This window comes from Stigmatopora nigra, chromosome 2 (genome assembly GCF_051989575.1).
Source record: "Stigmatopora nigra isolate UIUO_SnigA chromosome 2, RoL_Snig_1.1, whole genome shotgun sequence".
Classification (NCBI taxonomy): domain Eukaryota; kingdom Metazoa; phylum Chordata; class Actinopteri; order Syngnathiformes; family Syngnathidae; genus Stigmatopora; species Stigmatopora nigra.
This window is the reverse complement of record NC_135509.1, coordinates 6517304-6541604: the sequence shown is the minus strand read 5'-3', so window position 1 is coordinate 6541604 and position 24301 is coordinate 6517304. Positions and strand designations below refer to the sequence as shown.

General features: G+C 38.6%; 1 protein-coding gene across 3 annotated transcripts; it reads right to left on the bottom strand.

Annotated features, from left to right (window-relative positions):
- Window positions 1-1434: 1434 nt before the first annotated feature.
- On the bottom strand, window positions 1435-24278 carry nfat5a (nuclear factor of activated T cells 5a). Of its 3 annotated transcripts, none has more exons than XM_077741845.1 (12): window positions 23947-24278; window positions 14067-14198; window positions 9808-10429; window positions 8853-9036; window positions 7517-7707; window positions 7270-7442; window positions 6540-6674; window positions 6405-6457; window positions 6184-6316; window positions 5327-5505; window positions 3194-5255; window positions 1435-2514 (listed from the first exon to the last, which is right to left on the bottom strand). In XM_077741845.1, exons 1-12 carry the CDS (start codon window positions 24017-24019, stop codon window positions 2147-2149), a joined length of 4305 nt encoding a protein of 1434 aa, XP_077597971.1. In that variant the 5' UTR covers window positions 24020-24278; the 3' UTR covers window positions 1435-2146. The 3 variants fall into 3 exon arrangements, with proteins under 3 accessions (XP_077597971.1, XP_077597963.1, XP_077597981.1); XM_077741837.1 differs by having other exon boundaries at window positions 5327-5508; window positions 23947-24277; XM_077741855.1 differs by lacking the exon at window positions 23947-24278 and adding an exon at window positions 11081-11143 and having other exon boundaries at window positions 5327-5508; window positions 14067-14152.
- Between the last annotated feature and the right edge of the window lie 23 nt (window positions 24279-24301).

Below are 24301 nucleotides of genomic sequence, written 5' to 3'. Positions count from 1 at the left end.
CCATATATATTTTTACTTGACTGTAAGAGCTGCAAGTAGAAATGAGTAAACATGATGACAAATGATGGAGGGGTGACTAAAAAATAAATATATTAAACAAAAAAAAAAAGACAAATAGGAGCTTTGGTTTGACCGCTGCCTAAAAAAAAAACAACAACCAGATAAACGGACAAAATGTTACTTTAGAGAAAAAGAAAATGGACGCCTCGGTCCTCATTGTAGTTACCCTTGACAAAATGTCGGAAAAAAAGTGTGCCCGCTTACTTTTAAAAACGTCGACTAACACAAAAAAGTCAACAGTACGAACAGAGAACGCGACGTGACGAAACTTCATTTTAATAAAGTGTTACATCTGAGTGTAAAAAAAATGGAAAAAATTGGATTAAAATGACAAAAACTGCACGGAAATGGCCGATACATATGTACACGATGGACTCAGAGTTTTTGCAGTATTAGGGCCACACACAAGGAAAATTTTAATTAAAAAAAAATCAATTTACTGCAAAAAATGCAGTTATTTTTAAAAATCATTTTTAAAAATTAATTATTTACTTTTAAATTGTATTAATTGAAGTCTTTAAAAATAGAATCATGTAAATAAATACATGTTATGCTAAAAAATAGTTATGAGCAGTAACTATAAAAAATATGTTGTTTGTAATTTTAAAAATTAAATATTTTTTTGCCAATTAGTGAAAAAAAATTGAGTTTAATTTTTTTCAAAACTTTATTGAATTATTTTAATATAATATGGCAACTTAATTGATCTTTTTTCCTTACTGCGTGTCCCTAATACGCTTTTTTTTACAGTAAAAATGAATTTTTACTTTCAAATCACGTAATACTAAATTGGCCTGAAAGTCATAATAATCTTGAAGATGCCCTGTTTTTGCCTAAAATGATGATTCATATTTTTTACACGCCTTAATAAATTTTATGTAATGGGTGGACGCAAGGATTAGCTGGTTACACAGAAGAGGTTATAAAGTGCTTGAGATAAAATGTCTATAAAACCACACAACACTCACATGTGTAAAGTTTCTACCCACATTGAAATTGAAAACCCCCCAATTTTTTTTTTAAAAGCGGATACGACAAACTTCATGGTTGTTTGGAGGCCTTCACGCCGATAAATCTGTCACAGTATTTCCACCTGGGCTTAATCTCATTCTGGAGTGATGACATTTAGACAATGAAAACCCAAAAAGTGCCTGAAAACACTTAAAACTATTACAGTGAACCCTATACCAAATCTCCATTTAGTGGGCGTGGCTAACCTCTTGGCAAGGTTCCATTCCATTTTACTCATAAATTGTACTTCTAGCTTATAACTACTAAATTGTCTTCAAAAATTTAGCTTTCTGGGCCTGTCTGCCAAATTGTCTTCAAAAAATTTAGCTTTCTGTGTCTGTATACCAAGTTTCAATGTTTTTTTACATTGAAAAATGATCTTTTAATCAATTTTAACTTGAAAAAAGTGCAATGACTACCCACAAAAAACGGGGGTTCACTGTAATAGTTTGTGGATATTCAATTCCCAAATTCCTCCTCTCAAATGGCACATTCTCATAAGAGCATTTCCCAATGTGATTCATTTTTTAAAAAGCGAGCGACATTGAGTGCCCTCCCACCCCAAAAAAAATGAGATTTAAACCCCAACATTTTTCCGCCATCGGACTTTTTAACTCTTACCCGTTCGTTGCACGTGAAGTACCCCCAACTTCTGACATTCTTCCTTCCAGTTTCACCGTTAGAAAACCAGTTGGTTTACACGCCCCCCCTCTCGTAGGCCCACAATTTTTAAAACACTCTGGACGACAAAACACTGCATTTTAATGGCTAAAGCGGTTATTACAGGCCTCTCTGATCCTGCAAGAGGGGTAATAACAAAAGGCAGACCATCAATTCAAGGACAATGGATATACAAAGGCTATAATTTATGATAAATAGTTAATAAAAGTGAGTTACATCATTTCAGGAGGGAGCTGGTTGGTTCCATGGTAAAAGGATGGGGGGCATTTTAATTCTTAAATATACTTATTTTTTGTTTTTTTTTAAGTTTTGCGGCATTGGCACAAAACACCATGTGGTGAAAAAAGTCGGGTGGACTTTGGGAGTACATGGCTACCTCCATTATGTTTGTGGGTCACTGCTTCTGGAGGCTTTCCAGTAGGTCCTCAATTTTGCCCATGTCGGATGCCGCTGATATGGAGCCCTGGATTGTGTTTTGTAAGCTGCTCTGAATTTGGAGATTGGTGTGCATGGGGGTGGGTAGGTTACCCTCGACGTTAGCCTGTAAAGTGGGTTGTAGGGTGGTCACCTGACTGTTGGCCTGCATGGCGTTCTGCATGGCGTTCTCCAATGTGGACTGCATTTGCGCCTGTAGGCTGCCGTGAATGGAGGACGACACCTGGCTCATGGACGGCTCCATGAGGGGCTGCATGTGACCTGGGTTTGGGGTTTGGTTGGGAACTGGGAGGTTGGAGGTGGAGGAGTTGAGCAGCTGTGGAGTGTCTAGGGGAGGAGTAAGAAATGGCAAGTTGTCAAATAGAATGTTAAAGTTGCTTTATTGCCCTGGGGGGTACTTTAAATTGGACTTTGCTGAGGCAGAACCCAAGAGAAATTATATTATGAAAACAAAAAGCTCATGTTCGATGAAGTGTGTCTGGAAAAGTTTGCAGAAATTGAACAACTTTCTCAGGTAAAATGAATTGAACATGTATGACTGTCAATGGCACTGTGGTGTGATCTTTAAAATGGGATTCATTGGCACTTAATGGAAGCCAAGATAGAGGAACTAAAGAAGAATGTGTGGATGCGCAATGGTACGTCCTAAAAACCCGATAGTCGGATGTTTTTGACAAAAAAAGCCTAACTTTTGGCCTAAAAGCCACATCAATTAAATCTATACACCCAAAAAATGGATTTATTCCATTACAGTCCGCCCTAAAATACAAATTACAGCTGTTTAATTGGTATTACAAGACCAAAAAAGATGTGACGAAAAACTTCTATTTCACTCTTATCAGTAAAAAAAGACCTCCAGTTTTCATTTTTTTTAAAAAGTCGAGTGAGTTTGATACTGAATCCCATTAAAAAAAAGATACAGTTCCAAAAACCCCAACCATTAAGACACACCATCCCCCTTCGCTATGAAATCCAATGAAAGATAGAACACTTGAACGCAACTCACCATTCTGGATGCCAAACACAAACAGGTTGGCCGGTCCTCGTTGGGCCACGTTTTCATTCACATTTGTCTGGAAAAGCTGCTCTGGGGGTTGCTGGCCGGGGCTGTCAACTCCACCCACCGACCCTTGGACCACAAATATGGTTGTACCGGGTGCTCCGGCCTGGTTGTTTAATTCCGGCGACCCCAGAGTACTTTGTAGGCTGGATAGGGAAGCCGGGGGCAGAAACAACTCCACGGGTTGACTGTTTTGGACGGTTGAAGAACTTGTACCCACTTGCATGGGTTGCTGTTCCTGGAAAATGCCTTGGGGTTGGTTTTGAGCCGACGTGGAGCCGCTACCTAAGGAACTCTGATCCTGGAAGGACATTGGCTCGGTCGCCTCGGGTTGAGAGAGTCCAACGTTGATGCCGCCAATTGGGGCCGTCCCTTGGGTCTGGGTGCTGAAAAGCATGGTCTGGGGATTTAGATCGGCGGTGCAGAGGAGTAAACCGGTCGGTTGTGGCTGGGAGAGTGGATTCTGGGGGACTGGGTTAGCTTGCGAATGGTTGTTTAAGCTTTGGAACAAAGAGTTCTGTTGGCTCATGGAGAGTTGTGGCGACTGTTGTTGGTTTTGTTGTGGCGATTGCTGTTGCTCCATGGGGGTACCCTGCTGCTGGATTTGGGAAAGCTGGCTTTGAGGCTGGTTATGGAACATGGCCACATCCTGGGGTTGGCTGGTTGACGTCTCCATGGTGGATATGAATGCCAATTGTGGTTGTTGTTGGGACTGAGGGTTGGGCGAGAGGTATAGGGTGGAGCCGGCGGATTGCTGTTCCGCGTTCAAGGCAGTTAGAGTATTCTGGAGTAGGGCGGCTTGGACCTGTTGTTGGGAACCCTGGGTTTCGGCGATGGCTCTGGGGGACTGGAAGAGCTGTTGTGGGGGTGACGTGTGGGAAGGAGGTTGTGTGGGGAAGCTGGTTTGGATGGTGAGGATCTCGCCGGGTTCCTGGAGGAGGGAGACCGGTTGCTGTACTTGGGGGTTGGAATGGATTTGAGGTTGGAGAAGCTCGGCTTGAAGTTGCTGTTGTAGGTTCTCCAAGACTTGCTGTTCCTGCAACTGTTGTTGTTGAAGGTTGCTTAGCGCTTGGTTTTGTTGTTGTTGAAGTTGATGCTGCTGTAAATTGCTGAGAATTTGATTTTGTTGTTGATCCTGAAGCTGGATGTTGTTCAGGACTTGTTGTTGATTCTGCTGCAACTGCTGTTGTTGAATATTTTCCAAAAGTTGTTGTTGTTGTTGCTGTACTTGCTGTTGGTCTTGCGGCTGTAATATGAGTTGTTGTTGCATTTGTAGTTGTTGTTGCTGAAGATGTTGTTGCTGTTGCTGTTGAAGGTTACCCAAGATTTGCTGTTGTTGCATTTGTTGTTGCTGCTGTTGAAACTGTTGCATCTGTTGTTGTTGCTGCTGTTGCTGGATTTGTAGTTGTTGCTGTGGTAACAGGGAATTGTCCGCGGCTCCCAATCTAAGGCTGTTCATGTTCTCCTGGACATGCTGTTGGAGGGAGTCTGCCGAGGAAGCTTGGCTGTACAGTACAGTGTTCAATTGCTGCTGTTGCTGGGCCACGGCGGCCTCGATAACCTGTTGCAGGGCGTTGTTAACTCCGGCCTGGAGGTCCCTTACCGTTATTTCCAAGTGGGCGACTCCTTCTTGGGCAAACAAGGGAACCTGGGACTGTTGCGTTTGGGGCTGAGAACTCGCTGCGATTTGAGGCATGGCTACAACAACAACCGCGTTATTGTCATTGGCCAGATTTTCCTGAGGGTCTCTGAGAAACTGCTGGGGGACCTCTGGTGTCACGGGGGGGATTGTCGGATCTCCCGACATTGGGAAAGACGCCGTTGGTGCAATGTCCTGCTTTAGGATTGAGTTGAGAGACTCTAGGGTGGGAAAAACGGGAGGTGCTTGGGGTAGCTCAACGTCCTCGGGTTGGAGGGGCATTGAGTTTTGAAATGACTCCCCACTTGAATGAGGGGCGGAGCTTAGCTCCAGCGTCTGCTGGACCGACACAATCGGGCTGGGTGATTGCTATGGGATGGAAAAATGTGTATTAGGAAAGAAATTGGATTTAGTGTCTTTCAGTTGCAATTGAATCTCACCTTGAAGACATTTGTGGACTGTGGATTGCTTGACACTTCCATGGGTGTGTCTTCTTGCCTTTTGATGGGCTGACCAGAGTAGTCAGTTTGGTCAGAAGACACAGATTGGATCTGACTGTCATATAAACATGTCGTGAAGGAAGGTTCCTCGGTTTTTACTTTTTGAACATCTGTTGTATCTGCTGAAGAGGAGTATGTGGGAGAAATATAACTTAAAGATACTTAAAATAAAAATACCGTATTTTCACGACTATAAGCCGCACTTAAGTCTTGAATTTTCTCCAAAATAGACAGACAGTGCGCCTTATAATCCAGTGTGCCTTATATATGGAAAGAACTAAAAACCAAAAAGGAAAAACCACCACTGTCAGATATTAAAAAAACACAAACGCCTAAACTGAAACAATACTGTTAAATATGCAGATGCCATCTTAGGTTACAAAATCTTCCATCATATAGCTTCTCCCCCACTGCAAGATTTTATACAAAAAAATCCAAAACATCAACAATGGCTGGCTCTAGAGGTGACTGTAAAGTAGTGAGTGCTTCATACCTGGAAGTCAATAGCAATTACCGTATTTTCCCGACTATAAGGCGCAATTAAAAGTCTTAAATTTTCTCCAAAATAGGCAGCTTATTATACAGTGCGCCTTATATATGGAAAAGATGTCATTCATTGAGGGTGCGCCTTATAGTCGTGAAAATACGGTAATAAAAATAATCTATATCCAAACAACACCTTAATGACAATAATGTGTCAAAGACACGACTTTTTGGAAACTTTGTTTTTTTTGAATAATATCAGTGGTTGTCAAATCTTTTAAAATCTTCAAAACAATTGACTGGGTTCAAATTACCTGTGTCAGGAGTGTAGGTGAAAGTTTGGGCTTCGTGCGATTTGCCAGCATTGGTCATGACAAAAATTCCCACGGAAACAGGGGAGGTGATTGATTGGTTGTGGAACGGAGGAACTGTTACGATCAAATGGTTCTGCAAAAAATAGGGACATAAATATTAGCCATAATTGCATTTCAACAATGTATGAGATCCGATCTGCAAACAATGTATTCGTAGGTACCTGATGGAAAAGATCCATGTCAATAGTAGCTTCAGCTTGCCAGGAATTATCATCTAAAAAACATGAAAAAAATAATGATTATATTCCTTTATTAGTCAAAAATTCACATTGACTTGCGACGACGATGTTACGCACCTGCGATATTCTCTTGAAAAACAACTTTGGTTCCTTTGAGGAAGTTCTTTCCGATAATAAAAACTTCCTCTCCTCCTTTTACTGAGCAGCAATGGAGAGATTTCTTCAGGATCTCTGGTACTCCCGCAGGCTGAGCTGGTAAGCAGGAAAAAAACACAAAATAAAACTGTACCTATCACCTTTAGGGAAGAGACCGATCGTCCAAGTTTAACGTAATTCAAGCAAAAAATGAATACCGTATTTTCACGACTATAAGGTGCACCGCATTATAAGGCGCACCCTCAATGAATGACATTTTTTCCATATATAAGGTGCACTGTATTATAAGGCGCACTGTCTATTTTGGAGAAAATGTAAGACTTAAGTGCGCCTTATAGTGGTGAAAATACGGTAATTGCCATTGACTTCCAGGTATGAAGCACTCACTACTTTACAGTCACCTCTAGAGCCAGCCATTGTTGATGTTTTGGATTATTTTGTATAAAATCTTGCAGTGGGGGAGGAGCTATATGATGGAAGATGTTGTAAACTAAGATGTTTGATCTGCATATTTAACAGTATTGTTTCAGTTCAGGCGTTTGTGTTTTTTTTAATATCCGACAGTGGTGGTTTTTCGTTTTCTATTTTTTTCCATATATAAGGCGCACTGGATTATAAGGCGCGCTGTCTATTTTGAAGAAAATTTCAGTCTTTTAAGTGCACCTTATAGTCATGAAAATACGGTACTCACTGCAAAGAATGGGCGATGACAGAACTTGGAGGGTAAAGTGTGATCCGTCCGTCTGGGGGACATTGACCCGAAAGGCCAGGCGAGCCCGGGTACTTTTCTTTTTGGATCCCGGCACACCGATCCGTGCCTCCACATCGGCGTTTCGAAGCTTCAAAATTCCTACACAGTCCACCCTATACAAATGACAAGGCAGAATTAATTTTATGAACACAATTTGCCTATGGATGAAAAATAAATGTAGTCTTACGCGAGTGTCATGTCATTGCTGGGCTCCAGGGGGATTTCGATAACAATTGTACCCTCAATGTCCACTTCTGTACAAGCGGTGGTGTTGCGACCAGTCACTCTGCATGCCTGGTAGAAACCATGAGGCTTCACTCGGCCCGTGTCATTTGCTACAAAAACCTGTAGCACAACTGGCTCACTGATACCTTCAAGCTAAGGAGAAAAAAGCAAATAATCCAGTAAAAAATATATAAAAATAAATAAATAAACAGTTCACATAGTTCAGGGGTCAGGAACCATTTTGACAAAGAGAGCCATAAATAATTCACATTTTTTAAAATATTCTTTGAGAGCCATACTCAAAATGTAAAAGTAAAAAATACACTAAAATGTGTGCTTTTAGTAGTAATGTCACCCTTTTAAAGTACAAATTAAGATGCATGCAGAAGATATATGATGCACCTATCAAAAGAGCCACATATGGCTCTCGGGAACATAGGTTCCCCACCCCTGACATAGATTAATAATACACTCGGCATGTGGTTACACCAGGCATGAGCAAACTACGGCCCGCGGGCCAAATCTGGCCCGCCGACTTTGTCCAAATAATGTATTTTCCCCCCAAGATGGCGCGGTCACGCAGAAGCCAGTGGCAGTAGCTCTGTCCACTCTTATGTTTTTTTTGTGTTTTACAGCCCCCTCTATCTTTTTTTTAAATGACATATTAATATTTCTTAATACATTCCTTTTGACTGTACTTTGTACTTTACACTCTTTACTTTAATGATGAGTGATGAGTATGTTAATACTTGAGACCTTTTTTTCTGTTTCTGTTTTATATGTACTGTTAACGGATGCACTTTTTTATATGTATCCTATCTTGTGCTGACCCGGCCCATCTGCCAAATTTTTAAAGTCAATATGGCCCCCGGGCCCAAAAGTTTGCCCAACCCCCTGGGTTGCACAGATATATATGAGGCACTTTTGTATTATTTTTTAATTCAGACAACCAGGAAGGTTCCAAAAGCACTTGTTTTTTTCCCAGTGAATTCTTAATTTAGATGCAAAAGACTAAAACACGCTTGAAAAAACAGTCCTTCTTTTCTTACATAACTAGAGAAGCGCGTTAATCTGAAGGCCTTTTGGCAGGCTATAGGTCAGAACTGTGTGTTATGCCAATTTACTTGCCTTCCGGGATTTAATAGCGTAGGGGAACAAATGACCTCATTTTTAAAATTAGGCGGAGTCAGCACAAACCTAACTGAGGAAAATGGCCGTCCGTGTTGTGTTTGAATGAAATGTGTAACATTCTGATACCAATGAGCAGCTAGCTTAAGCTACTAGCTGTTTGTCCAAACCTTGATAGTCGGGAATCCCTGCTGAGTGCGGTCTTTGACGGAACCTCGGCTACCTTCGGTCAGATATCGGGCTCTGTGCTGGGTCTCGGGCTGCACCAGTATCTTTAACTCCTTCCCGTTACTTCTTTGAGGGTACTGAGCAGATAGCGACCCCGTCGTAGTTGCTGTACCCGAATCGAGAGAGCTGCAACGGGAAAGTACACAAAAAATAAATTGGGCGAACCATTGATCTTCATGTATGGTAAGTGGAATAACTTGGACTTAAAAAGATCTATTTTTGACCAATTAAATGTCATTCCAACTCATTTAAATGAGTCATGAGCTTGGTTACAGAACTAATTCACCTCAAAATGAATGTCCCAATGAACCAAGGGTACGGCTTATATGCGCACAAATTAGACTTGATGCTCAAATAAATGACTGAACCAAGGGGACGGCTTATATGTGCATAAATTGGACTTGACATGCACCACCAGCAATGATTTTTCTTAAAAATTTCCCTTCTAAGTAACACATTTGTACTACCTATTAAAACCATGAGACTGGAGGTAAAAATTGTGAATCAGGGGGCGGCATATATGCGAAAAATTGTAAAATTCAACATTTTAAGGGTATTTTAAGGGTGTGGCTTATAAACAGAGGCGGCTTATATGCGAGAAATTGTAAAATTCAACAATTATAAGGCAATTTTAAGGGTGCAGCTTATACATAGAGGCGGCTAATATGGGAGAAATTGTAAAGTTCAACAATTTTAAGGGTGCGGCTTATACGAGGAGGCGGCTTATATGCGAGAAATTGTAAAATTCAACAATTTTCAGGCAATTTTAAGTATGCGACTTATACATAAAGGCGGCTAATACGCGAGAAATTGTAAAATTAAACAATTTTAAGGGTGCGACTTATATGCGGAGGCGGCTTATATGTGAGAAAATACAGTATTTCAAGATTGGCTTACCTGGTCATGTGGCTAGTTTTATCTGGACCCAGCTGAGACAGAACAAAGTGAGGCGCTTTGGCACTGTCGGCATCAAACACGTCCATGCTGTCCTCCGGGGGAGCCGGTTTAGGCCCCGGTCGTTGGCGGGGGGTTCGTTTCCTGGATTTTCGGGGCACCTCCGTGTTGTCGTTGTAGGAGAAAGAACTGACCAGACTGAAGTTGGACACCGAGTCGTCGGCCCACATGCTACTGCTATGCTCGGAATCCGGACCTGGGGCGCTGGCGGCGGGGGGTTCCTCCAGGCAGGACATCTGACTGTCATCAAACAGGTCCTCAGGGGGCGGGGATATGCTTAATACGGGTCTCCGCTTGGATGGTGTGTTCTGGGGTTGCTGAACTCCCAGTCCGGGGTCCGCCGTGACGGGGGTCGGGGCGGCGTTGGGCCTGTTGGAAGCCGACGCCGCTCCGGGCTCCATGACTTGCACTTCCGGCGTTGTGGCGGGGTCTCCTCCGGCCAGGTGGTGGTGCTGTTGGGGGGCCTTGAGGTGCTCGGAGGCCGGGCTGGTGGTTGAAGCGGAGTTGGGGGCTCCCATGACCAGGGAGGAGGACGTGGAAGGGCTGGAGGTGGAAGACGTGGCATCTACGGCAGCATAAGAGAAGTAAGTTAGCCAAGATGGTGGACACGGAGCAGGCTAGCAGTCCCACTCAAGCAGCTGAATTTGTGCAGGCTTTGAATTGATTGTTTTTATAATTTTTTTCCCTTCTTCCCAACTGTAATTTCTAGAATATTATGGGTCCTATACCCTCACTGTGCATGCGAGAGCGGTCAAGCATTGATCACAAATTCAGAAGTTAAAGTTGAGAAGGGTTTAATTCACTATGGGTTTCCCCCACTTATGTTTTGATTCCTACAAAACAAAAAACAAACAAAAAAAAACCCTTTCGCCCCCCCAGAAATTAAGGTGACAAAACTGACATGCTTCGTTTACCAAAAAACAAAAGCAAGCTACAAAATTCGTACATACACATTGCCAGAAAGAAACTTTAAAAGAAAGTCTGGTCCAAACTTTCCTCTATAGAGCCCAATTTGTAAGCTTCTAATAATGTGTGGAGTCAAATTATTATTATTTGTTTTGTTTTTGTTTTTGCCAGGGTTGCTAAGGGATTTGGTTATCTTACATTTTTTTGTGCAATGTGCATTCAGTAGTCAAAAGTATTTTGCGCATGCCAATTGGAAGATTTTGTTGGGACTGAGCGTAGCCATAAGAGACAGAATAAACAAGCCTCTGACCTATGGAGCAGTGAACTGCAGACCATTTTATATGCAGACACTCCCTGCCTCAGAGGGAACTTCCTGCAATAAAAATGAGACAGCCAATGAGCAACAAGAGAGCTGATCATTCAAGATTCTGTCAATCAGTAAATTGGATAACTTCAAATTGTGAAAGGGAGAAAGAGAGAACACTGCTTTTGGGATCTTTTCAAGCAGTCATTAGGGTTCCTGGTCCTCAGTGGGACTTTACAGCATCTCATGCTTCCGATCAGCACTGTTTCGGGTTAGGATAGACAAAAAAAGATTCATTAACAGTGCAGCTGTCTCCATAAAAAATAAATTTAAAAAATTGAAAACCGCTGTAGAGCAATTTGTATTGAAGATACAATTCCAGATTAAAATTATTCCCATTTGTGGTAGATGGTAGCTCACATGTGGTGAACTACTATCCAAGATTAGACCACTTCAATTAAATTTGTTCAGTCCAATTGATTAGGCAACTTTACTCAAAATGTCCACTTGTTATAAGCATAATATTTCAATTTTACTGACTTAAAAAGCAGAATTTTTAGAGATTTCAGAAGCGAAAACCACGTAGTTATGATTTTTGTTTAAGTTGTTTGACCTTTTCCTAAAAAATATACATATATATATATAAGACTACTACTCACTACAAAAAAACCCATTCATAAACGTGTATATGTATGGTGGTAACTAGAAGAATAGCACATTGGCACAAACTACATTTTGTTCATATTAAAGCCTGAAAGAACGAGTATTTGAGGCAATTGCCATGTAAAAACCTGATGTTTATTTTTAAATGCCCAAGAAAGCCAAGTGACAAAAAAAAGACATCAAGCGCAAGCATTATTTGGAGAGGGCGTGCAGCAAAAAAGTGAGTGGAATGACATACAAAGTGTGTTAAGATCCTAAGTTAAGATCTAAGTACTGTTTAATATCTAAGTACTGTTTAATATCCAAGTACTGTTTAATATCCAAGTACTGTTTAATATCCAAGTACTGTTTAATATCCAAGTACTGTTTAATATCCAAGTACTGTTTAATATCCAAGTACTGTTTAATATCCAAGTACTGTTCAATATCCAAGTACTGTTTAATATTCAAGTACTGTTTAATATCTAAGTGCTGTTTAATATGCAAGTACTGTTTAATATCCAAGTACTGTTTAATATCCAAGTACTGTTTAATATTCAAGTACTGTTTAATATCTAAGTGCTGTTTAATATCTAAGTACTGTTTAATATCCAAGTACTGTTTAATATCTAAGTACTGTTTAATATCTAAGTACATTTGACCAGCGACCAAAAGAACGGCGACTAAACGTCCGGTCACGCCGAAAACCTGGACAGATTTGTATGTGAAAAAAATAATATTTACTCAGAAGGACGAGGAGAAGAATGGTACATGAGCAGTACCGGAGAACCAAATTCTACTAATTTTAAAGAATATCTTGACATCAGAGTTCTCAGTATTTAATTTCATGATCAAGTTTCTAACCTAAATTATTCAAACAGAAAAATATGATCAAGTTTCTAACTTAATTTATTCAATCAAAAAATATGATCAAGTTTCTAACGTATTTATTCAATTAAAAAATGATCAAGTTTCTAACCTAATTTATTCAAACAAAAAAAATATGATAAAGTTTATAACCTAATTTATTCAACCAAAAAATAACCCCTTTATATTGAAACTAATTAAACCCCCACTCTTCTAAATCAATTTTTGTTGTAAATTAGAATTTTACCAAAAACATAATACAGTTGATTAAAAAGCAGCCCCAGAATTTAAAATTACTAATTTCTGGGGAAATTATGATTAATAAATCACTAAAAAATATATAAGATTTTTTTGCCGTTAGCATCCAAAATTACCGAGCTACATTAGCCTCCTAGCATTTAGCAAAACACATTTATGGTCGATAAACTCCAACAAAATATGTCTGCTGCTAATTGCTCCACTAATGTAGGAAGGAGTAAAACATGTAATGCATTTAAAAAATAGTTAAAATATATAAAATATTAATGCTTTTTGAGTAAGTTCAATCAGACAATACTTTTTGGTTAAGGTGAAGCTCACATTTGTCTCCCATTTAAACAGTTTTTGCACTTAGATGAGGGCAATGTGCTGAAAAAACACTTTTTAATAAGCAATGTCTTAAAAAAATAAAATTTAAAAAAAGATATGACTTAACAACATAAAAACAGGCGGTACAATGTAACGACCTCGTCTGGAACATTGCAATCAGCGCTTTGTTTCATGTGGGAATTACATAATAGGAACATTTTCAGACTACATTACACTTAATCATTTTGAGGTCTATTGTGTGCTTTTTTTGGCCCTGCCAAATAAAAGGATGTTTTAAGAGACTAAAAGTGCTTGAATAGGAATGAAAATTAGCATTACCAGCTAACACTTGTCTGGTAATATCATGGAATAACTCATTTTTATTCAATCCTTTCCCAATTCAATTAAGGGGTGCTGTATTCATAGTCTTGGGTCACACTCCCGACAAAATATGACCCAGCTGTGGTTCCTAACGAGTCAGCTGGAACGATATTAAGTCAATTAGTTAAAAAACAGGCCTACCAATGTTAAAAATGCAAATTTCCCATTCATTTTAGTTGTCGTCCATTCATTAAAGCGACATGCACACACACACACATCCTATAGTAGCCATGTTGTTAAAAATAAGCTCCCAGACACAAAGTGAGCCATGCCTACTAAGTTTGCAAATTGTGCCAAACAGGAGACGTAAAACCAGAGCGCTAATCAGTTTACCAACTACGGAGGGGAGCTTTAAATGCATCTTACGCTCACAGATTAGCTTGTCTGAGAAAGCGGTGAAAGGGTGAAGTCACCATTCCAATGCCTATTTTTTTGGCGTATTCTCCCAGTGTTATTAGGAAGAACAATATGGGCCAACAGCCATTGAATCTGATCCCAGATCGTGGCTTTTTTTGGGCAGATTTGAGTGGCTCACCTGAAGCCAAGGCTGTAGACGGAGGAGGAGGCCCCGCCTCTCCCCCACTTTTCTGACTCATGGCGGTTGGCTCGGTCTGGGTGGACGACTGCTGGAGCTGGAGTTCTTTGGGGAGGAGGTCATATACGGATTCTGAAATCAAAGAGCAAGAGGATATGGCGTGTTTGAAAAAAATAAAGGAAACAAAATATGTATGCCACAGTGACTGACTGACTGACTGGCTGGCTGTAATGGAGCGCTTAAGGATTGCAAAGCTGAAATCACTAATCCTTTATAGGGCATTCGTTTAACTCATTGGCTGCCATCGACGGGGCTATGTAGCCAATCCATTTTGGCTCGGAGGGTTGGCAGATTCCCGGGGAAAATGGATTGGTCGGGTTGTAATGTCAGTGGCATTGGGGAAAATAAATTAAAAAGTATAAAAAAAAATGTAACAGAATCAACATTTGAGTAAATAAAAAAATTGCAACAAAAATCAACATTTGAGTAAATAAAAAATTGTAACAAATTAACATTTGAGTAAATAAAAAACTGTCACAAAATCAATATTTAAGTAAATAAAAAATTGTAACAAAATCAACATTTGGAGTAAATACAAATTGTAACAAAATCAACATTTGAGTAAATAAAAAAATTAACAAAATCAACGTTTGAGTAAATAAAAAATTTAACAAAATCAACGTTTGGGTATATATAAAAAATTGTATCAAAATCGGCATTTGAGTAGATAAAAATTTTAACAAAAACAACGTTTGGGTATATAAAAAAATTGTATCAAAATCGGCATTTGAGTAGATAAAAATTGTAACAAAATCAACATTTGAGTAAATAAAAAAATGTAACAAAACCAACATTTGAGGCCAGTTCTCTCAGTTTAAATGATTTGTCGATAACAGGAAAGATCATAGGCTCCAAGACTTGAACACACTTAATTTTTCATGAAGAGTTCAGGGATTTTGATGAATTAGTAATACATGTCTTCAAGGCACAGACAAGTGAGACTAACATTTTTGCTTGATATAGTCGTACCTCTACTTGCAAATGCTTCTAGGTTCGAAATTTTCAAGTTACGAAATCCCTCTGAATGTAAATGCGTTTTCTGTATCCGTTATTTTCTTTGGAAATTATCCAGGTAACATTATTACTAAAATTATTGGAGTGAATGAAATGAATAAACAGGCCCTGTGATTAATCTAAAAACAGAAGAGAAGAAAGTGGCGTGCGGTTGGCGGATATTGCATGGCAATACAACTAGCCGCAACCCACTTACGTGCATCGCTACGCTATTGGAGCAGAAGGAAAGATTAAAAGCGACGACTTCTTGGCACAGCTTTTCTGTTCTAAATGGCAAGATGAGGAGATTTTTACTCAAAAGGCTGAGTTTACTTGAATTCATTATTTAAAGTTGTTTAGATGTGTTTATATACATGCTTGTGTGCTAACGTTAGCTTCTTCCTTATTGTACTTTGCTACTGCACGAATAGAACACGTTTTTGCATGCTTGTTATTTATGTAATTACATTAAGAAATAATTTTCTTGTAATTTTCTTACTTTTTTTGTTTAATTCTCGCATCTTTCATACAAAATTGGGACACTGATCATTTTTAAAGGGTTAATTTCTTTTAAGGAACGTGGAATGAATTACGGTATTTACATATAAAGTACTGTTCTGCTTACGAAATAGTCAAGTTACAAAAAAAACTTCTTAGGACACGTTTTTGGATGCTTGTTATTCATGTAATAACAATAATAAATCTTTTCTTGTAGTTTTCTTATTTTTTTTGTTTATTTCTCGTATCTTTCATACAAAATTGGGACAATGATCATTTTTAAAGGGTTAAGTTATTTTAAGGGACGTGGAATGAATTACGGTATTTACATATAAAGTACTCTTCTGCTTACGAAATATTCAAATTCCAAAAAAACTTCTAACTTCTTAATTAACCAATTAATTTCATAAGTAGAGGTATACGTACTAACATTGAGTGACATAACCTGAATCTTTGTTCTACTTCAAGGTTTTTAAATTATTTTTTTTTTAATTATCTAGCAAATTCTTCCCTTGTTAGCATTAGCAATTCCAACAAAACTGTGATTCTACAAGTTCTTTCCAATAACACATTAAAACAAATTCTCCTGGTGAAAGTGTAAAAAAGCAAATGACATTGAAAGCAATTATCCATCAGTATAGTGGTTTAGTGAGGTGAACCCCATAGAGACATTCCTGGATACTTGATCTCAATGTTAATTCCTAGAAACCTATTACCAAGCAGTGCAGCGCCCCCTGGAATAATCCCTGCTCCATGGCCTACATAGGTGATTAGGTATTCTGGTTGCTAGGAGAAAGAAGTGTATTAAAACCTTGGCATGGCTTTTTCAGCTGTGCATCAGCTGCGCCAGGCATTTATCGTGGTCACCCGACACTGGCCAATGACTGAGCGCCAACCGGTAGAATGTTGAAAGTGACAGGACACATGATATTCCGTGACATCAGCAGACCAGTCGATTGACGGACACGCTAACGTTTAGCTTGGCTCGAACAAAAGATTGTAGAGAAAACTTCTATCTCGTGCATCAAGTTTATCTCAAGATAATTCCGACTAAAATTAAAGAGGCCTGAGAGTTGCAATTTCGTGTCCTGGGGGATTTGAAGTTATTACCGGCAGGATATTGCAGTTCTAGACGAAATGGCATCAGAGTTATGAAGTTTTAAGTGCCAAATTTTCAGCAACACAACAAAAATGAGGTTATTGAAGGTAGAGAGGGCGAAAAAGCAAGTATGGTTTCAGTGGAATGTGATTTTTTTAGAGTGTATTTGAAGTGCCAATCACAAAGCCTAAGTTCACTGGGGTTAAAAAAATGTAAAGTATCGTATTTTGACACCGATAAAAGAGAGTTGCGGGTGTATTTTGTGTTTTGGCAATAGAAAAGGCGCTTTGTTTCAATGGACGTGATGCAATGGTTTTGCTAGCATGAAACATGTTAGCATGCATGCTAATTTATGTTTTTGTAAAAGGCAACAAGAGCAAAACTGAGTTAATTTTGTTTATTGACGTCATGTGTATTCACGAAAAAAGTCAAAGTATTCAAACATCTACAAAGCTGTCAAAGTTAGCCCATACACAAGGCGCACCAAATCATTGGGCACCGCGGTCATTTTCGAGAAAATTTTAGACTATTTTTGGTATGAAAATACAGTAGTTTTGTTGCAGTACCAAAATGTAGTCCAGCTAAAATAGCCCTTTCGTTAAAGCGCCTTGTGAATTTATGGTTTTGCCTTCAGAGCGCATTTTAATCTGAAACAATCCAGATACATTAATGGAATATTTGCCGTGCATGATGCAATTAGGACAATGGAAATCCCCATTTACCAAATTTGTCCTGTTGCCTCTGACCTATATTACAAGTTCGTTGAGGAAACCAGTATAAACGACATGTGATATGATGTGTCAACACTGGATTAAGCCATGTCATTGCAATGGTTCCATTGGAGTACAAAAGTACTTAAGAATACTCAATTGCATCAGCCAAGAAACATAAAAACTTGCAGTTTGGCCATCGTTGGTGTCACTCAACTTATTAATCGTTAAATCACTTCAAATTCGCAATATCTCAACAATACTGTTAGCAAAAAGTACCTGTCAATAAAAATGCTAACATCTCAGCCATATTTTTACCATTAAACAAATCAGTAACAATATAAATTGGGCTTTTTGGGGGATATTGATTTTGTTTCCTGCTTCTGCATTAGTTTTTTTCCTGTTATTTGTACCAATTTAAGTGAAGGGACGTTTATAGTAGCAAAGGCAAGGTAGACAAAGTAACATTAGATAAATTATATTAGCTCATATCAGAAGCATGTGTAGCTGATATTGCGCATGCTTAACTAAAAGCTTTTGTCAAGTGACAAGGTCACTGGTCCATTTTTATTTTTTGCAGCTGGCTTTGTGGTTAATACGAAGGGGGCAGAAGAATTAAACTATTCGGGAAGACAATGTTTTGGGTGTACATAGAAAAATACATCTCTATTGTTGTAGTGAATGTTCCATTCGAAATCAAAGCAGCTTTTTTTAAAGATAAATGCCTGTTATGGCTAATTTGCTAAATATTATCATCATTAATTTTTATGCAATTTATATTCTTACCGTATTTTCAAGACTATAAGGCGCACTTAGAAGTCTTAAATTTTCTCCGAAATAGACAGTGCGCCTTATAATCCAGTGCGCCTTATATATGGAAAAAACTGAAAACCAGAAACGAAAAACCACCACTGTTGGATATCAAAAAAAACACAAACGCCTGAACTGAAACAATACTGTTCAATATGCAGATGCCATCTTAGTTTACAAAATCTTCCATGATATTGCTCCTCCCCCACTGCAAGACTGTATACAAAAAAATCCAAAACATCAACAATGGCTGGCTCTAGAGGTGACTGTAAAGTAGTGAGTGCTTCATAGCTGGAAGTCAATAGCAATAACCGTATTTTCACCACTATAAGGCGCACTTAAGTCTGAAATTTTCTCCAAAATAGACAGTGCGCCTTATAATGCGGTGCGCCTTATAGTCGTGAAAATACGGTATTCAAACTTAGCACAGGACACAAAACATTAAAGACAAAGTCTTGACTAAAGCTATTTTTACAAGCATATAGTGACAGGTTTATAGGCAGATTTTGTTTAGTTTTGCTGAAGTTTATATTCCTAACAAATAGTTTAAATAAAGTATTTTTAGATAAGTAAACGTACACATGCTTTTTTAGTTATGATGTTGGACATATGTTTTACTTTAAGGTTTGTTTTAATACTGCCAGAATAGTCTGTATACCTACAAATTACTGCATTATACTTATGGATCATTTTGTTACCTTGACTCATTACTGCTATAGTAAAACATTTTTTTACCCAATTCTAATCGTCTAAAATCAATTTCCGATAAAATTCCAAGCTAATTACTTTCTGATTCGAGACAACTCTAATTTAAATAAACCATGACATATTTTTGACAATATATTACAAGTCTAAATCAAGTCAAAGTGTTACTGGTCAATGAACACAGCATGCTGATGGACAACCATCCCAAAATGTTGACCCCAAGAGCAGTTTTTATTTGTGTTGTGTTTAAGCCCCCATGGTCTTTCCGCTCATTAAACAGCACTCTCCTGCATGACTGTTTCGCACACATTTGCAGCTAAAAATAGAGCGAACGTGCAAATTTAAAGTCAAATGGATGATGGGGTGACCTGCAGGTAATTGGCTTCTAAAGTACTTTGTTCGGAAGCATGTCAGTTTTATTCACAGAAGGGAAAAAAAGTGTTAATTTCTAATATTATCAATCCAATTTGCTACCATCTATAAACAGACATAACCCTGAAAAGCGTAGTTTTTTGCTGTGAAAACCTAAGTACAGTGTTCCCTCGCTTATCGCGGTTAATGGGTACCGGGACCACCCGCGATAAGTGAATTTCCGCGAAGTAGGGGTGCCCCTTCAAAAATGCTTAAAGAAAGGTGTAACACGTGCACAAAAACATCATAGTAGTCCGGATGGAGGATCTTCTGCAGTTTTTTTGCACGTAAGAAACATCGTTATTGGCAGTTGTGAACATTTTTGGGCGGCGAAGATGCGCCTGGAAACAGCCACGATGTCATCAATGCCATTCCTGAACTCTCACCATGTTATTGACCATTTTTGGCCTTTTTTGATGCAATTACTAATTCTTATTGAATATTTTGTTTCCACCTCTTGTAAAATGATGTGATTTATGATTTTAATTTAATATCTTTATATTTTTTATTTATGTTTTCCTGAAAAAAATCTGCGAAGCTCTGAGTCCGCGATAGCTGAAGCGCGAAATAGCGAGGGAACACTGTATACAGGTCCCAAAATCTGTCCAAAAAATCCTTGTAGGACTAGCAATTTTTCCCCAATTGTTTTACTGACATTTTTTTAACATACAGTCCTATGAAGTGGTAATGTTGAACCCAATCAAAGGTCCCTTTAATCATTGCCTCCATTTAGCTATGCTACATCAATAAAGCGCTCACAGAGTGGCTTTCAGTAGCTCCAAAGAAACCATTACTAGAGCTTTGTTTTCACTGAAATGAGCACAAACAAGCAGTAGGCTTTTTTTTATCACGAGTCGTAAACTGCAATTGCAATGCTCACCTCGCCAAGCTATGAAGGTCAACAGTATATCAGCAAGTTTTTGGAGTATCATTTTAATACTGATATGAAGAAATTGTTGCATTTCAATTGATTCAAAGTAAAAAGTTTTAGTCTAATAGGGAGGTAGGAAGTCCCCTGGTCTGTTTTGTGTTTCGTCAAAGACAAGAATGTGTATAAATGTTATTATTTGATAAGGATATGGAGCTTCAAAAGCACTTATTTAGGCCTAGATTTCACAAGAATTGCTACTTCAGCTTGAATGACAAAAAAAGCTTCACAAATACTGTATTTTCTCGGAAATACACCGTATTTGTCACTAAAAAATGACTTGAGGGTACGGCTTATATGCGCATAATTTAGACTAGCATGACATTGTGTGTAATTGGGTCATTTATTTCCAAATAGAGAAAGGATAAACAGATAAAACGCTAAATAAAATTTATTTTGAAGTTTTTGAATGAAAAAAAATGTATATTGCATAAAATGGGAAAAAAACTAACACAAAAGTAACACATTTGTACTCCCTATTAAAACCATGAATATGGAGGTGAAATTGGGAATCAGGGGGCGGCTTATACGCGAGAAATTGAAAAAAAATCTATGATTTTAAGGCAATTTTAAGGCTGCGGCTTATACGCGAGAAATTGAAAAAAATCAACGATTTTAAGGCAATTTTAAGGGTGCGACTTATATGTGGGTGGCTTATATGCGAGAAAATACCCATTATACACAACCTGATTACTCAAATTATTTTAAAAATACTCTGTAATTACACGCTTAGTGAAATAATTTGTGGTAGCTTTTTGGTCAATGACATGGTTGTGGCAGTAAAGTTGACTTTAGCCTGTTTTTGTTATTTCACACCATGTTGTGCCGTGTTAACGGTGCAAGACATAAACAGGCGGCAACTGTGGTATGACCGCTGCCATATCTATTACTGTGTAAATAAGAATGGTAGTTTGTGTTGACATACCTCCCGTTAAAGAATGCTGGACGCCTATATAAAATTCGCACGGTGGGCCAAGCGGCACTCTGTTTTACTTTTACGAGCTCTGTGTAAATAAGATAGGGAGAGTTTTTGTAGGTACTATTCCGGGAAATTAGGAAATACACATTTTAAAAAGTCTTTTTGTTCATCCGACAATCAGCATTATGACATTCGTAGGTGTGTTTTTTTTAAAAGTCGAAACAGAAAGAAATTTTAAGAAATAACATGGGCGGTCGAAGGTAAAACCTATTAAAAATGGTCGTGAAATTTTTACATGAAATTGGGAGTTGATAAAGAGCTTTTAAAACATGAGTTTTACCACTATGTACATTCATTAATTTTGATATTAAAAAGGAAAATAGCAATTGTAATAAGACTGGAAAGACACAATAGGTCAGACAGTAAAAAAGTAAAGGTTATGATTAGTTTAATTTCTTGACATCCAATCAAAATGTGCCATGTTGATTCTAACAAATAATTAGCAACTGAAAAGTAAGGTGACGGTAATAGCGGGAGACTTTTTTGAGACGGGATTGGCTAAATTTAATTAAAATGTCCATTTCAATCATCGCACACTTACTATACTAACAAAGAAAAAAACAAAATGGTTGTTTTTAAATCTAGCTGTACAACATAATGGAAAAAAATATTTAGCTAACATGGCAATATGCCCTTCACAAAAAAAAACAAGCTATAATATAATTAGCATTGGATGGTACATGTCTGGCTTGGTAATTCTGGAATAACTTAAGCAACAAAGAATGGAATCTTACCATATAAAATATTGCGGGACATCACAAGTCACCCGGAGCGGTGTAAAAACCAAGGGTTCAACTTTTATCTTGTACGACAGTTCAGAAAATTTAAATAGACGAAAGTAGAACTACTAGCTAACGTTTCTCTCCATTTTCTATCTCCCGACAATGAATTCTTCACCAAAAATTGTCAACCATTTCAGCAATTTTAAACACTACCAGACCACAAACACCCCAACGCTTAATGTTCCAAGGGTACAGTGAGAAAAAGCACCCTGAAATCTGGCACAAAGCTCCTAGAGTTGACCACAATAGCTTTGTGGAGTGAATTGTGCTTAGCTTCTTCAAAAGGTGATAAAGAACCCTCTCCGAAATTAAACACCACAGCTGTCAGGACTCTTGTCCACAGCATTTAAGGAGCTTCGGCTGGAATTATTGGTGGCATTTGGGGAGGCCGGGTGTCCTTGGCAACAGTCTCTTTGGGTGTCAAGGAGATACTGACCAGCGCTTTTGTGAAATCAGACCATGTGACGTGAACGCTTCAAATGTGAGTGGAAAGGCTTCACAAAAACAAAAAAAACACACAAGCTGGTCAAGCCACCAACCTAGAACTGCTTATCTCAGATCCAAACAACCCTTTGCCAAATCTCCAAGACACATATGCGATTGTACGTGGAACCTAACTGACCATTTACTAAGAAAACACATTTGTGTATATTCATGTTGACAGAAAACAACAGTGCTACTGCCCTTTATTGTTGTTTTTAACCCATTTGGTTAAGTGCAACCAAATACAGCAAAAGTTCCCCAACAATTAATTTAGTACTGCAACTAATTTTCTGTCAATTAAATGTCACATGAAATTTAAAGAGAAAGCATAATACACTATCTGCTTTAGCTATTTGTACCAATATAAAAGAGAAAAGTAGCATAAAATAAAGCAAATATATGGCAGAGACTGTTTGCAATTCACACCCACTTTGATTGTGCATTTTGGGAACAAAGTCTATACCCTTTGTTTTCAGCAGAAGATTTCCCATGCTAGTAATTACTACAAATGCCAATAGGTATGCTAGTAATTACTACAAATGCCAATAGGTATGTTTATGTGCACGGTGAGAGACAAATACAATGTAGTTCTCAGCCTACTCCAACTTTGTTGTTATCGGGTCCAAATGTCAACAGTGTAAATCTGTCAATTATAAAAATCCAAACAATTATTGAATAAATGATGTATGTCATTCAATCTCTAGGGAGGATAAAATGCAAGAAAGTATTTTCTCAAAAGAACCACAAAAGAAGTATTTTTATGCAAACACAAGGATGTTATTCATTTATTTTAACAAGCCATATAGGTTATTCCCATGGATTCAGAGGCTTTTTATGACATATTTACATATCACAATTCGTATCAACGTTCTCGCTAGGTCACGCCCATTGCAACATGATTTGATACAAATCTAGAAATGTCAGTTTAACTGATTTGTTATTAACAAAGACCTCATTATACTTTTGTTAGTAGGATTCGTAATAAAGACCATCACACGTAAATTAGCCATTTACTTTCCCGCCTGGAAACAGCGGGGCGTGTTTTACCTGGGTGAAGCAGCCAATCATATTGCAGGGGGCGGGTCTTGTCTAGAACTCTAGTGGGATTCTTAATAACGCCGATTTGGGGCGTCGTTATTGGAAATGCAAGGCGTTTCAATGAGACAATAAACACAGAGCACACATTTCACCCCCGTAGACGTGACCAGGCGAATGTTAAGCCCAAAAGTAGCCACCAACTTGCAAATTAATTGGCGGCTAACCAAATCAGCTCATTGGCTAACTAGCTAACGCGAGAAAAGCTAACCCGTTGCTAGCTAGCAGCTTAACGGGGCAGCTAACGGCAGGGGGGGGCGGGCATTCCATGTGATTAAAACCAGGGTTAAATCTATTAAGCGTCCCGTTTATTTTATCGAGACTCACCTTTTGAGTATAAAGATTTGGGGGAATTGAGGTCGAAGTCCGAGCTAAGGAGGGAGACAAAATCAGAGGGCATCGCAGCGCTTCATCGAGGGGAGGGGAAGCGGACACTCTTCGGCAGAAAGCAAGTCGTCTTTCCACGGCCAGTTAATTGCGCGTCCAAGGTGGTGGAATGAGACGGAATATGGCATGGAAAAAAATACAACACGGGTCAAAATTAAGTTTTGATACAAAAGACCGTTAACTATCACGTCTCATCACGTTGCGAGCCTGTGTCTGTTGAGGGGAGACGCATACACGCACACTAACAGTAGAGGTCGGCCCACGTCCTGGTTCTGCCCCCTCAGTTGCACATGCG

Coding starts and splice junctions, on each gene's coding strand:
- nfat5a (XM_077741837.1), bottom strand. CDS start 24,019: ATGCCCTCTGATTTTGTCTCCCTCCTTAGCTCGGACTTCGACCTCAAT. Junction 10,430..14,066: donor GTCTACAGCCTTGGCTTCAG/GTGAGCCACTCA, acceptor ATGCTGCCGTAG/ATGCCACGTCTTCCACCTCC. Junction 6,458..6,539: donor TTTTCAAGAGAATATCGCAG/GTGCGTAACATC, acceptor CATGTTTTTTAG/ATGATAATTCCTGGCAAGCT.